At 45.4% G+C, this 12,610-nt stretch overlaps 1 protein-coding gene across 5 annotated transcripts in view; it reads left to right on the top strand.

The window, feature by feature from the left end:
* The window catches only part of CD151 (CD151 molecule (Raph blood group)), a 40,731-nt gene extending 28,847 nt beyond the window's left edge, over positions 1 to 11,884 (top strand). For all 5 annotated transcript variants that reach the window (XM_062577513.1, XM_062577509.1, XM_062577510.1 and 2 more), the window contains 5 exons: positions 1,628 to 1,702; positions 4,334 to 4,438; positions 6,313 to 6,468; positions 8,461 to 8,547; positions 9,621 to 11,884. In XM_062577513.1, coding sequence (XP_062433497.1) covers positions 1,628 to 1,702; positions 4,334 to 4,438; positions 6,313 to 6,468; positions 8,461 to 8,547; positions 9,621 to 9,680 — 483 coding nt within the window. In that variant the 3' untranslated portion in view covers positions 9,681 to 11,884. The remainder of the gene's footprint in view (positions 1 to 1,627; positions 1,703 to 4,333; positions 4,439 to 6,312; positions 6,469 to 8,460; positions 8,548 to 9,620) is intronic.
* Positions 11,885 to 12,610: the final 726 nt, after the last annotated feature.

The following is a 12,610-nucleotide window of genomic DNA, read 5'->3' as shown; positions in this document are numbered from 1 at the left end:
GGGCTTTGCACAAGGTCTTTCCAATTCTTGCTCTCATTATAGCTGGAACTAGTGTCTCTTCAGCTTGTGAACATTTAATTCATATACAAAGAAGTAAAATCTAGTGGCAATTGTAGAACAGCCTGACTCTGTAAAGGAACATGGCTGACCAGAAGCAAAGCAAGGCGAAGGCTCTGTATTAGGCTGGGGAATCTCTCTGAAACCCTAAGCAGCCACATCAAGGTCAGAACTGACCTACCTGACAAGCTTTGGCAGACAGGTTCAGTTTGAATAAGCACAAAGCTCAAACTCCTTTCATCCCTACAGGTGGTCTCCTGAGGTTGTTGTGAGGCTCTGTGATGGAGCAGAGTATAGGGATATATCTGGATTTTGAATGATATAGATAGATCCATGATGAGACTAAAATTTTGCCTTTTCTTTCCATTTCGATGGACTAGAAAGTGAACTGACTGTAGCTACTGAGAGGGCCATGGCAGAGGGGAATGGCTGCTAAGACAGGACAGATATCCCAGAACCATTTCTGAGGGAGCATGAAAGAGTTTGTAGGTACGTGGCACCTGGTACTGCTGCCAACCTTCAGGAACTGATGTTTAGTAGTTTTACTGGAAAATGAACATAATCTGTTAAATATTTTTGCAGATGAGAAAAATGGGGCAGGGAGGGGTGAAGTGACTTGCCAGTGTCATTAAAAAGGTCAGTGGCAGAGCTACATAAAATCTGTATTTTCAGAGTCACAGTCCACTGCTCTGTCTCCAGACCTGCCCAGTCCCCTTAGTCCCATACAGATGTTCCTCCTCATCTGTTTGGCTTCCCTCCTTGTCTCTGCACAGGTAAAATCCTCCAAAACCTTGCTAATTTTCTGTATTGTCCATTTGGTTCTCCTTGTGGTAAGCAGAGCACATCCCATTCCCTGTCATCAAGTCCCTTTTAAGAAACACCAAAGTTTTCCCCTTAGTCCCCTCTTCTCACTTTGGTTCTAAGCATTTCCTTCTAGATCCCAGATCAGCAGAACAAATACTCAGAGTCCTGAGGGTGACTCTGTTCTAAAATCCATTGCTGAGTCCTGTTGCTGGGTCCTAGAGATGTCCCTGGGGATATAAATCCATACTGTAATCCATACTTGTGCTTAGTTGGTGTCTTGTATCCTGGCTGAAATGGGCCTTTTGTTGCTTTCTTACGTTGTTATTATAACATGAATTTCTCCTTAGCAACATGAAAAACCCTAAACAATATCAAAACAAACAAAAGTTTTAAAAAGAAAAGTTTTTTTAAATTAATGTTTTCTGTGATACTGAATGCATTTGTCAGGTTATTCACCAACCACTCTCTGTTGTGCTGTGATCTTATTTCAATTGCCTGCACTTTTTCGTTCTCTGTGTACCTCTGGCTGTGTGAGTTAAACTCACACTTGCTGCTGCTTGTCTTCAGTTATCCTGCATTATCCTTCCTGTGAGATTGTTCCTCCTGTACCTTAGTGAGGTCCTAATCCCAACCCCAGACTTTAAGAGCTCCTACAGAAAAGCATCAACAAAGAAGGGTTCATGCATTTCACCAGGCAATGTGAAGCTTGCTCCCAGCATCTCCCCACATTCTGGTCTAATGTTCTGCATTTCCTGTTACTTTACAGTACTTCATATTGTTGCTGTGCATCTTCTTCCTTGAGATCATTGCTGGAATCCTGGCCTATATCTATTACCAGCAGGTGAGTAGACATTTGTATTAGAGGCTCAAACCAGAAAGAGAGAAAACAACTGGTTATCTCATTTCTGCTCAGAAATGTTAGAGACCTGGGACTCAGGGTCTGGCTGGGGCTCGGCTTTCTACATTTCTGTGCTCACTTCCCTGCATATAAGAAAAGACTTTGGATTATTTGCTGGTTTTGATAAAGTGTTAGTGGTTACACTTGGGAGGCAGATCCTGCTCAGCTCCTTCCTGTAGTTCACGTTTGACCTCTGTTTTTCTACACAGCCTTGTGGAAGAGAACTGTTGAGGCTGTGTAGATCTAGGAACTTCCTAATGCCCTGCAAGACATAATGCAAGCAACTGAAATCTTGTTAGTGCCATCTAGTATATTCAGGACATAGAAACAGTCCTCTGCTGCATCCAGCACGCCAGCTGCCATACTCCTGAATGGGCAAAGATAATAAGTGGTCCAGCTGAGAGGTTGGGTCCATTCAGGTCCGGAAGTTTTTGAGAGCTTTATGTAACTAACCCAACTGAGGGCCTGGAGAATAGCATAGGCTCTGAACAGCTGCAACCTTAACTTGGTGCCTGTTGCAGCCACAGGGGCAGCGGCTTCAGACACTGCTTTGTTTTCAAATGGAGTTTAGCCACCAAGATACAAACAGCCTGGGAAGTTGCCCTCATGTCTGGAAATTGATTGGAAAGGGCAAACCAGGGTTGTTGTCGAAGGGCTGCCTGAAAATCATACAATCATAGAATGATAAGGTTGGAAGGAACCTCTGGAGATCATCTAGTCCAACCCTCAGGTAGCCTATACAGGGATTGAACCCGCAACCTTGGCATTAGCAGCACCAAGCTCTAACCAGCTGAGCTACTGCAGGACAAAATCAGCTGGATATCCCATCTTGTTGGCTTCACTGTCTGGTTTCTTTGCCATTCCTTTCATCTTAGGGCTTCTGTGCTTTTTCTCATTAAGGTGTACACTGGCAGTTTGAGCCAAAGAGCTATGTTTGTTTGTACCAGGAAGAATCAGTGGCAGAAGTGTTCGTATTTAATGGGGAAAGATCACTCCTGGGAGCATGACAGAAAGCCGACATCCATCTATGCAAAGACTAAGTTCATATGTGACAATGAATGAAGGAGAGTGTGTCCCTCAGGTTGGAGCAGGGAACAGCATGTTCAGAGCTGCAGCCTTTACATCACCTGGGAGCTTTACATCACCTGAGGGCATCTGACCAACAGCTGCACTTTCCCCTTGCCCTCTGCCTGACAGAAATCCCCCTTTTTCCTGCGTGCAGGCTGCTTGCCCTGTTTGCCACTGGTTTTATTTCTGCCTTTGCTTTGGTGTCCAAGGCTTATGTGTGTGTGCCTAAACTCTGTATTTCTTTTGCTGTCTCTATTCCATGCTGCAGTTCTTCCCCGTGAGCCTGCAGGTAACTGGTTTTCTCCTAAGTAATAATTCTGCTAATGCACTCTCCTCTTTATTTGCCTTTGGTGCTTTCCAGCTGCTGAACCTTTTCTTTTCTCTTTATTACACTAAGTCCTTTGCATTTATGTAGTGCTTCCCAGACCAGGATCTCAAAGCATTTTGCAAATGTTTTGAGGTAGGTGTTGTCCCCATTTAACACACGAAGTTGGAAAAAAAAAAGATTTTCAAAGGGAAAATAAACAACAGACTATTTCATCCAGTTCAGCATAACTAAATGATTTATTCTTTACTGAGAAGAAATAAAGGTGTGCACCTGGTTAATTCAATGGCATCATCCAAAAGGCTTAGTGACATTGTTTATTGGTATAGAAAACTTAGGATTTCAGATGTGTCACACTAAAGCATTGTTGCTGTACGAACCAGGATGACAAAAAGAGATGCAGATCTTAGGTACTTTCTGGTTGGTGGGTGAAAAGAATTCAGACATATTAAAACAGCATCCACTGGAGACAAAAACTTTTGAAACCAGTTGCCTGAGCAAACCAGTGGTTTATGATAGGAGTGTTTTCAGGAATGATACACTTGCAAAATCAGACTCCTCTCTCTGACCTTACAAATGTGTCACTGGTATCAGACAGGCCTTTGAATGTGCAGTTTGCAGTACTCCTACAGTCACACCCTTATTCCCCTCCTGCTGGTATTGTTACAAGAGCTATTGAAACTACACAGCTTCAGTCCAGCATGCCCAGGACTCCGATTTCCTGTTGCTCCTGGATAGACTGCTTTGGCTGTAATAGGCTGTGACAGGCTTCAGAGATGTAAGACTGCCTGTGATCTCATAGCCCTACTCATATTTTAAGTGGGCACAATCTACTGTATTCTATTCTGAGCCAGGCAGGTCTTGGCAATTCCTCTAAAATATGAAGGACTGGGACCCTTACAGCAATGCGTAGCTCAGGCTTGAAATTTAGCCCAGAGGCATCTCTTTCCACTTATTAAAATGGGAGCATGATCTTTGATCAATCGGAAATAAGCTTGTTCACTTCCTGGAAACCAATCCAATCCAACTTTGGAGGGTGAGCCTGAAGGAAGCTGTAGCTTCACTAGGCTTTTTGCTCTCCTCTTGGAGTAAAGGCAATGAAATGTATGAAGGACGTTGGGTCATTCTGAGAGGAGGTGGACTTGCCTTGTGATTTTATCCCACTTGTCTCTTCTATTCAGCTAAGCATGGAGCTGAAGCAAAACCTGAAGAACACCATGACCCAGAAGTATCAGAAAGAGGGAGAAGAGAGTGTTACCAATGCCGTAGACAAACTGCAGCAGAAGGTAGGTGTCCTGGGAGGTAGGGAAAATGAATGCAATAGCAGGACTTAAAAACAAACAAACAAAAGGCATCATGGGCTCTTGTCATCAAAGATGCAGATGTTTCACAGCTTCCCCTGATTCAAGACAGGCTGGGTGTGGTGCAGCGCCTGGGCCATGCTACCAGCAGAGCCGCGTGTTGTGATCTCTGAACTGGATTCGTAATAAGGCAGAGGAAAATGATCACTCCCAGAGTGAGCTGGAGCTGCCGAGTCGCTCTGACGGCTGTTTCCGTTTCTAATATTAAAAATGTGGAGGAATGGCTGACATTTTTCATTAAATTCCTCAGTACCATAGAGAGAAAAATGTAATGAAAGAAGAGCCTTCCTGCTGCTGTTGCTAACTGTGTCTGACAGCTCAGAGGTGGTTCGATTAGGGCTGCCACAGTTCTGAGGGGCTTTGTCACAGCAAAGACCCTTGCTCATAGGCATAGGCCCAGCTCTCCCAAAGCATGCGGTTGTCTGTGCACTTACTACCCTGCTGCCAAGTGCTTGTGCAACAGATGTAGTCAGGTTCCCATCAGTCTGAGGGGAAAAGCCTGGACAAATGCAGCGCTTTGACACCATTTGCCCCGTGGGGAGAAGACAAGCCAGCCTGTACAGGGGCTTGTCACAGTTCTAATGGAAGTAATAAAGCAGTGCAGATCCTTGGCTACTCTCAACAGCTTCAGATTCCCAGCTAGTTCAAATCACAGGGACCTACTGTATGTCCTTGCTCATGTAGAGTACCCTCTATTTTGGTATGAATTTAGCTTCTTCTGACAGTATTCTGCTGTTTAGTGTGCTCATTATTTCTACGAGGCATGAACATAAGTAACGTGAAGACTCTGATATTCTAGGGAACGCTGTATTGGGTGAAAGCTTCAATCCCATCTCTGCTGAGAATTAATCTTTTGGTTTCCTCCTTTCCCTGCTTTGACCTGTCCCTATTAGGTCCCAGCTGTCAGGTAGTGTGGTGAAGCATGAGTGTGTTCTCAGCTTTAATTTTTGTGGTGCTGGATCTACAGAACTTTATGACTGATGTGAGGTTTGGTCCACAGTACACAATGACCAGTTTTCAGCCATTAAAGAGCAGTTGGTTGTGAAAGAGCTTGTGATTCATACAGTGTTGTCCCTTTGTGGGTCTCAGAACCTGGACTAAACCCATGTATTGCCTCTTGCTGGGCAGAGATCAACCCCAGTTAGACGATGTACAGAAGAAGTTAGAAAAACTTGCATAGAGGGAGATCTGAAAATTTGCTTGACAAACTTTGTGACAGGGGCAGGAACTGGCTCCTGCCTTTCTGGCAGAGTAGCTGTGGGCTGACTGGGGAAGGCAGTGGGAGCAGGGTGTGGTTTTAGGTCATGAGACATAAGTTTTGTTCTCAGGAGTGAGGTGAGAGACAGAAACCTCTGTTCAGATCCACACAGGGAAGGGAAAAAAAACCCAAATCCTCCCCCAAAATGTTGCCAGTTCCAGCCTATTGCTTGGCCCAGGGGTATGCTGAACAGCAGCATTACTTTCAGTGACTGGTAATTAAATTCACTGTGTTATCACCATTTGTACTTTCCAGTCTTGTGGTTAGGAGCAAAGACAGCTGCAGGCAATCTCTGATCCATCCCAGCAGTAACTAGAGGCCATGACTGCTGCAAGGTGGGTGGTGCTGACATTTAATGGCTGTATTTGGGACTATTAACAGAAAGGTAACTGATGAAGATAGTAGCCTAAAGAAATCCAGGCCAGTGAGATAGCTGAAGTCTAGCAGAGGAGGATGAAGGCCAGCACTTGCTGCAGGGAGGCTGGAAGGGGAAGGAGGTTGCAGTGCTTGCAAACTCAGTATTTAATCTGTGTTCATCCAGTTCAAGTGCTGCGGGAGCAACAACTACACAGACTGGACTGACAGCCTGTGGATCAGATCTCCAGAGGCCAATGGACGGAAGGTCCCAGACAGCTGCTGTAAGACTATAACCGACCTATGTGGCCGAAGAGACCATCCTTCCAACATCTACAAGGAGGTAAAAGAGTTTCAGAGCCTCCTGGCAGTGAAGTGTATAAAGGAGGTGTTGGATCAGTGTTGCAAGCTGTTGGTAGGCTCCAAAGTTAGCAGGAGTCTTTAGAAAGCAGGATTTGTTTCTCCAGTTTAGCATCCAGCTTTTAAGGATGAAATGTAACAGCTTCAAGGAAGACAAAAAGAGTGTTTAACTGTTTACAGCCAGGAGTCAGGGTGTCTGGACTCCTGCGTGTAGGCTGCTGTTACAGAGGTGTGTAATTGTGGCTGCCATTGTATGTGGGATCCCAGGCAACACCCAGTAAATACAGTATGGAATAAATTTGCAGTGCCTTGCAAGAGGGACCATGAATTGGACCTTTTTCTAGTTCTGAGTACCTCTGGCAGTTAAGGAGGGCTGTCTCCTTTGAAGCAGATATTTATTATCACAGAGTACATGTTTTCTGCAGGACTCAGAAGAGGATTAGACAGTTTTAGGAGTGTGAATAACATTTGCCATTAAGTCAAGCAGCTCAAACAGATACAAAAGAATCCAGCCCTCTAGCCTTGTGACGTGAACAGAGAGATGAAGCCCGGTTTTTCTGATCTATCAAAGCCTTTTCTTAAGTCCAGCTGCTTAGCTGTGTTTTGCCCTTTGGAAAGAAAGAAAAGGCTTTCCCATGAGGTTTGTGTCTTCCATGCTAGATCCAACAAGGAGGTACAGAAAAGCATTCAAGGGCTGATGAGGTATCCCTGAGAGTGGAAACCTGCAACCAGTTGAGTGGAAGGGCTGGCTCTTTCCTTCCTCTGTCTGTGCAGTATTAAGCTGGAGACAGCTGCCCAGTTGGATTATTAAGACAGCCCTGCTTAAGTTGCCAGATGTGGTGGGTTAGCTCTAGAGGAGACAAAGCTGCAATGGGTGGCTTGCATCTAAGTAAGGGCAGAGTTCAGAAAGGATTTCAGTGACTTTGGGAGGAAAAAAGCAAATCAGATTAGGGAAGAGTAATAACTACTTAGGATCAGGGCAGCTGGGGCTGACTAAACTCTAACCTCAGCATGGGAAAAGTGAAACCTTTGCCATCCCTCCCTGAAGGGCTGCATTCTCACTGCTTCCCTCCGCCTCGGTGTGTAGGTTTCTGTGTTCACTGCAACCTCTCTGGGGCAGGAAGGCCCCCAGCACCGTTGGGGCACTGCTGTAGCCTACACAGTAAATCCCCCTGATATTACCATGGAATTCACTAGATGGAATGGTTTAATTATTTAAAGGTAATTCCTCTGAAAAACAGCAAATGGTCTTATTGGTTTCTTTTTGTCTTATGATAACAAAAACTTGTTGTTGGCAGAACTAAGCGGGAAGGGAAGGGCCATGTTGCCTGCCAAGAGTGCAATTGCAGGAGAGAGGCAGGCCTGCACTGAAACTCATTGCTCTCAGAAATAGCAGTGGGAGGAATTTGCTCTTAAAGGGCTCCTGTCAGATGAAAGGTCTCAGTACTGGATCTGCGCAGCAGCACTGCCTCAGCCTTTTGGCCTGACTCGAGTAAACACTCACTCCAGGCATGTGCTAGGTAATGCATGAGGGGACCCTTCTCCACGTATCTCAGATAAAAAAAGCATTCTCCCTCCACCACTCCTTGGCTGTCACTGCAATTCAATGTGGCCAGAGGCAGCAGTGCTGTTTCTGTCCCACCTGCTGTGTTAGCCCAGCTGGCTGCGGGACTAGTGCTGGGACCTGCTTTTCTTCCATATTCCTCCCCACAACTAGGAGCCTTCTTGGGTCTGTTTGGGAGTTCCTGAGCTGTCCTCCAGGTGGCTGTTTTAAGTGGTCCGTACTCGGTCTAGAGCCATACAAAACATCATGCAGTTTACATCATCTCTAGCTTTTTTGGCTGTGGGGGATGATGCTCACAGTTGCTGCTTTTTATAGCATAGCTTTCAAAGCTTGCAGTGTTGTCCTAAACAAGAGACAAGCAGTTAAAATGAAGCTGATTCCATGCCTGTCCCTCCTTATCTCTCTCCACAGAATGGCTGCATTACCAAGCTGGAAAACTTCATTCAAGAGCATCTGAAAATTATTGGAGCAGTGGGGATTAGCATTGCTTGTGTGCAGGTAAAAGGACTGACTGGAGTTTTGGGGGTACTGGGCAGAGGTTAAAGGAACCCTGGAGCTGAGGGATGGAAAAGATCGGACTTCCCCCACACTTAGGAGAAGCTGCCAGGTATGTCAGGAATCCGAAGATTTGCTGGCTCCAAAGCAAGATCCTATTTTGTGGGTCTGTAAAACTTTGCCATTGGTGAAGGAATGGGGAGAGCAGACTGCCGTGCAGGCAGCCGTGGGAGAGAAGGCTTTCTGCTCCCATGCTGCTTGCAAGGGAGTTGGCCTGTAGCTGTGTGTTCTGCAGCCTGAGAGAGACCTCTTGTGGCGATGTGCCATGATTGCCTGTGTAGCTAAGGAGATATAGCCAGTCTGGAAGATTTTCCTGCCCCAGATTGTTAGTGTTGTTTAAATACTCCAGAATTTCTTCTTTCCCTTTGTCATGTTGAGGAGTGGCACTGTGGGTCCACAAATGAATTGCTAGAGGGAGATAAGTAGAAAGGTAGGATGTGGACCCTATTTTAGAGGGGAAGATGCAGGATATTCTTCCAGTTGCAGATGTCTCTGGGAATTCCTCATCTTCCCCTTCTTCCTGGCAAGCGGCCAAATTACATCCCAGTGAAGTTGCTGGTGATTAATTATGAGGATTAGCACAGATTATGTTCTCTCCTGCTGTTTGTTGCAAACTAGAGTGCAGTATCCGCAGATGGCACGACAGTCTGTGTCCAGCTGTAACTTGCAAGCTGCTGCCTCCACACCCTTCTGTGTCCATGCTACCCCTTCACCTCCTAGTCTCCTTCAAGCAGCTGTTTTGAGCTCTGAGGAGCTGCTTTCCAGAAGTGTGAACTTGTGTGTTTCCCATTGCTGTAAGCTGGACCAGTGGTGTTCAGCACTTCTGTCAACTTGCCTGGATGGTCAAAGGGCCTGGAAGGAAAACACTTTTCCAGAAAGGAGGGAAAAGGGGAGGAAACTGTAGAACTGATTTTATGAAGTAACTGGTGATATTTTATAGCCTTTTCCCACAGCCTCTTTTGCAGTGATCTGTAAACTCTTCTCACGCATTTGTCTCTTCTCTTTATGCCCTGTAGATCTTTGGAATGATTTTCACCTGCTGCTTGTACAGGAGTTTAAAGCCAGAACCATATTAAGAGCTGCAGGAACTGTCAGCTCCCCCTCTGCCACCTCCCTTAGCGCCTGCCAACCTCACCACCCTCCACCACCAGCACAGAAGTGTCAGTAACCTGAGGACTTGGCTCTGTAATGAAAAGCCTCTGGGACTATGCGCTGTATCACCTGCCCATCTTGGGAAAAGTCACCCTCCTTGTCGTGTACAAGGCAGGCAGGTGTGCAGCAGATTCTCTTCATTCTCAAGATGCAGCTGAGCTTTGGGTCTTCTGCTAGAAGCCTTAGCAAAACAGACCGCTGGTACAACCAAAGCAAGATTATCAGAGCCGTTTTTCTTGAGGCTCTTCCTGAGCCGGCATGAAGATATCAAGATACTATACAAGAACCTTAGTTTGCTCTCTGATAAGTGGCTCAACAGCAGTATGCATTGACTGTGAGGACAGATGATGTTTCTGGGCCAAGCTGGAGCCAGGGCTGAGTCTCTCATACAAAGAAGATTTCTCTCTCCCCTAAGTGCACATTGATGTCTTAACACAGCTGTTTTCCATCTGACAGGATGTCTGCTTGGTTGCTTGGGGGCAGAAACCACTGTCCATTCTACTTGGGAACATAACTTGGTGCAACTGAAGTCTTGTGATGGCTCCATTGCCTTAGGATTAATCAGTGATCCTTCCTCTTCTTCCTTGAAGCTTTCACCCAACCCAGTGCCATTAGGAGCCACAAGAGGCCTTTTGTCTGTAGTTATTCTATAGCAAAGACATTGAACTCAGTTCTAGTTCTTTTTGGTCTAGTTGTATTTAGTGGCTTCTGGTGTGAATGAGAAAAAAAATTAATTTGTTTCCTGCCTACCTTCTGCTGAGATGTGGTGAAGAACTAGTCCTTTGGCCTATTAGCAGAAATATCCTCTCATGTCTCTTACACATTGAGAGATGCCTTGGGCCTGATGGTGTAATTACAGTCTCCAAGCTTGTCTTTTTTGGACAGGAAATGAATATGTACAAATGTTATGTCAACCTCCAAAGAATTTGTTAATGAGCTGAGGATTTTCTGGCTTTAAGGAGACCTGGAAGCCAATTTTCCTGACCCTCTCAGCAATAACCAGTATAATCAGCTTCACCCAATTGCCCCAGTGTATTTGCTAAATTGAGAGAGCTGGGTTATGAATTAACTGTCTGTGGGTTATGAATTAACTGTCTGGTTGCTGTAGAGGAATAGAGCTAATTAAATGTTCTCTCTTCACTGGGATCCAGGATATGTACAGGACACAGACATCACTACTGCCATGATTTTTTTTCCAGGGGCTATGGATCATGTCAACAGGATCTTAACCTGAATTCACAGGAGCTTCTGTGCTGCTCCCATCCTGGGGATTTGGGTTGTTTTTTCCCTAATTGTCCTGGAAAGGGTGTAGAATTTTCTTCAGTAAGTCTGCCTGGTAATGCTAGGGTGCTGTTTTTACCTTTCTGATATGCCTGTTAAACCTATGAGGAAGAAAGGGCTGTGGAGTTCGGAGGATTATTTTTAAGCAGTTAAAACAAGCCCTTCCATAAACAAAGTAAGTTATACATTCTCTTGGCCTTTTAGTGGCATAGACTGAGCCCTGTCCCCTGGCAGACAAACAGTTAACGTTCACAAAATTAGCCAGTTTTCCAAAGGGTCTTGCAGCATTGTGGAGGTTTTGATTCACAGAGCAGAAACCTTGGGCTGGCTCCTGCAAGGGGGCTAATGGGTGGCAAGTTAAGATTCAGAGCAGGTGAATCTGAAATTCCCACGCTGGCATCCGCACCACTAAATAATCCTTAGTACTAATGCAGAGAGGTGGAGGAGCTCAGGTGTATCCTTGTTCCCAAGCAAGGGGAAAGAGGGGGAAGAAATCTAAATTATTGCATAATGATCTAAAGGAGAAATCTCTAAGTTATTTCTTGTTTTCTATTCACATTTCTGACAAGTATTGACTACTAACTAAGAGGAAAATATTGAGCATGTTGCTTGAAGCAATATTTCTAGTTTCTTAAGCGTATCTTCATAGCTGCCTTTGCCCATTCCCTTCAAGTATGTTTTACAGGGGTGGGAGAGGCCAGGAAGAGTGAGATATGACAGTAAGTTGGCTTGTGTCCTTTGAGTTGTTTTATACTTTTTCTTTGTGTAATAATATTCATTGCTTTTTTGTTTTTTTTAACCGAGTTTAAGTTGCTGGCCAATAGAAAAAATAAAGCTTAAGATTCTATACCTGTCCTGTGTAGTGAAACCGAAGAGAAAACATAAGCAGTGCAGGTCATATGGATTCAGAGTCCACAGCAATGGCAGAAAGCAGGTCAAAGCTGAAGAGCAGGAATGCTGAATTTGGTGACCGTGAAACTCATAAAGGCAGAAACACAGCTGCCTCATCTTGCAAGGAGGAGAGGAGCCCCTGGATTGCAGGGGCCGACTCTTTCAGCCACACTGAGCATGTGGGGTGCCAGTGACTTCTGCTGGTATGAATGGTGCTCCTTGCTCCTTTGCATCAGGTCCTGCAGTTCCGAATGTGAAGGGCTGAAGGGAGTCAATAGTTGATGTGAGAGCTCTATGTCTCTTCTAGCTTGATCCAAAGTTTGTGAAAATCAATGCAAAAAATCTCCTTGGCTTAAATACAGGGCCTGTGGGGCCTGCGAGGACAGTGCCTACAGAATGCAGCATGTCACCAACAGCAAGGACGGACTAAATAGCAAGCGTGGGCCAGCCACAGCTTGGTTTGAACTGGTTGCTTGACACTGAAAGAAGCTGGTCTGAGGGATCGAGCTGAAAAAGCAGCTGCAGAAAAACATGCTTCACGTCACTGCTTTTGCTCGCCTGATTGAGATCTGCTGCTGTGCGGTGCTGAGGGACTGTTCCTCCGTGTGACACCCTGAGAGATGGAGCCACAGGACCTCCTGGCACCTGGTATTGCACCAGCTGTGGACCCAGTCTGTGTGCA

Source organism: Rhea pennata, chromosome 5, assembly GCF_028389875.1.
Source record: "Rhea pennata isolate bPtePen1 chromosome 5, bPtePen1.pri, whole genome shotgun sequence".
In the NCBI taxonomy this organism is placed as follows: domain Eukaryota; kingdom Metazoa; phylum Chordata; class Aves; order Rheiformes; family Rheidae; genus Rhea; species Rhea pennata.
The sequence above is the reverse complement of the archived record's forward strand: the minus strand, read 5'-3'. Positions and strand labels throughout refer to the sequence as shown.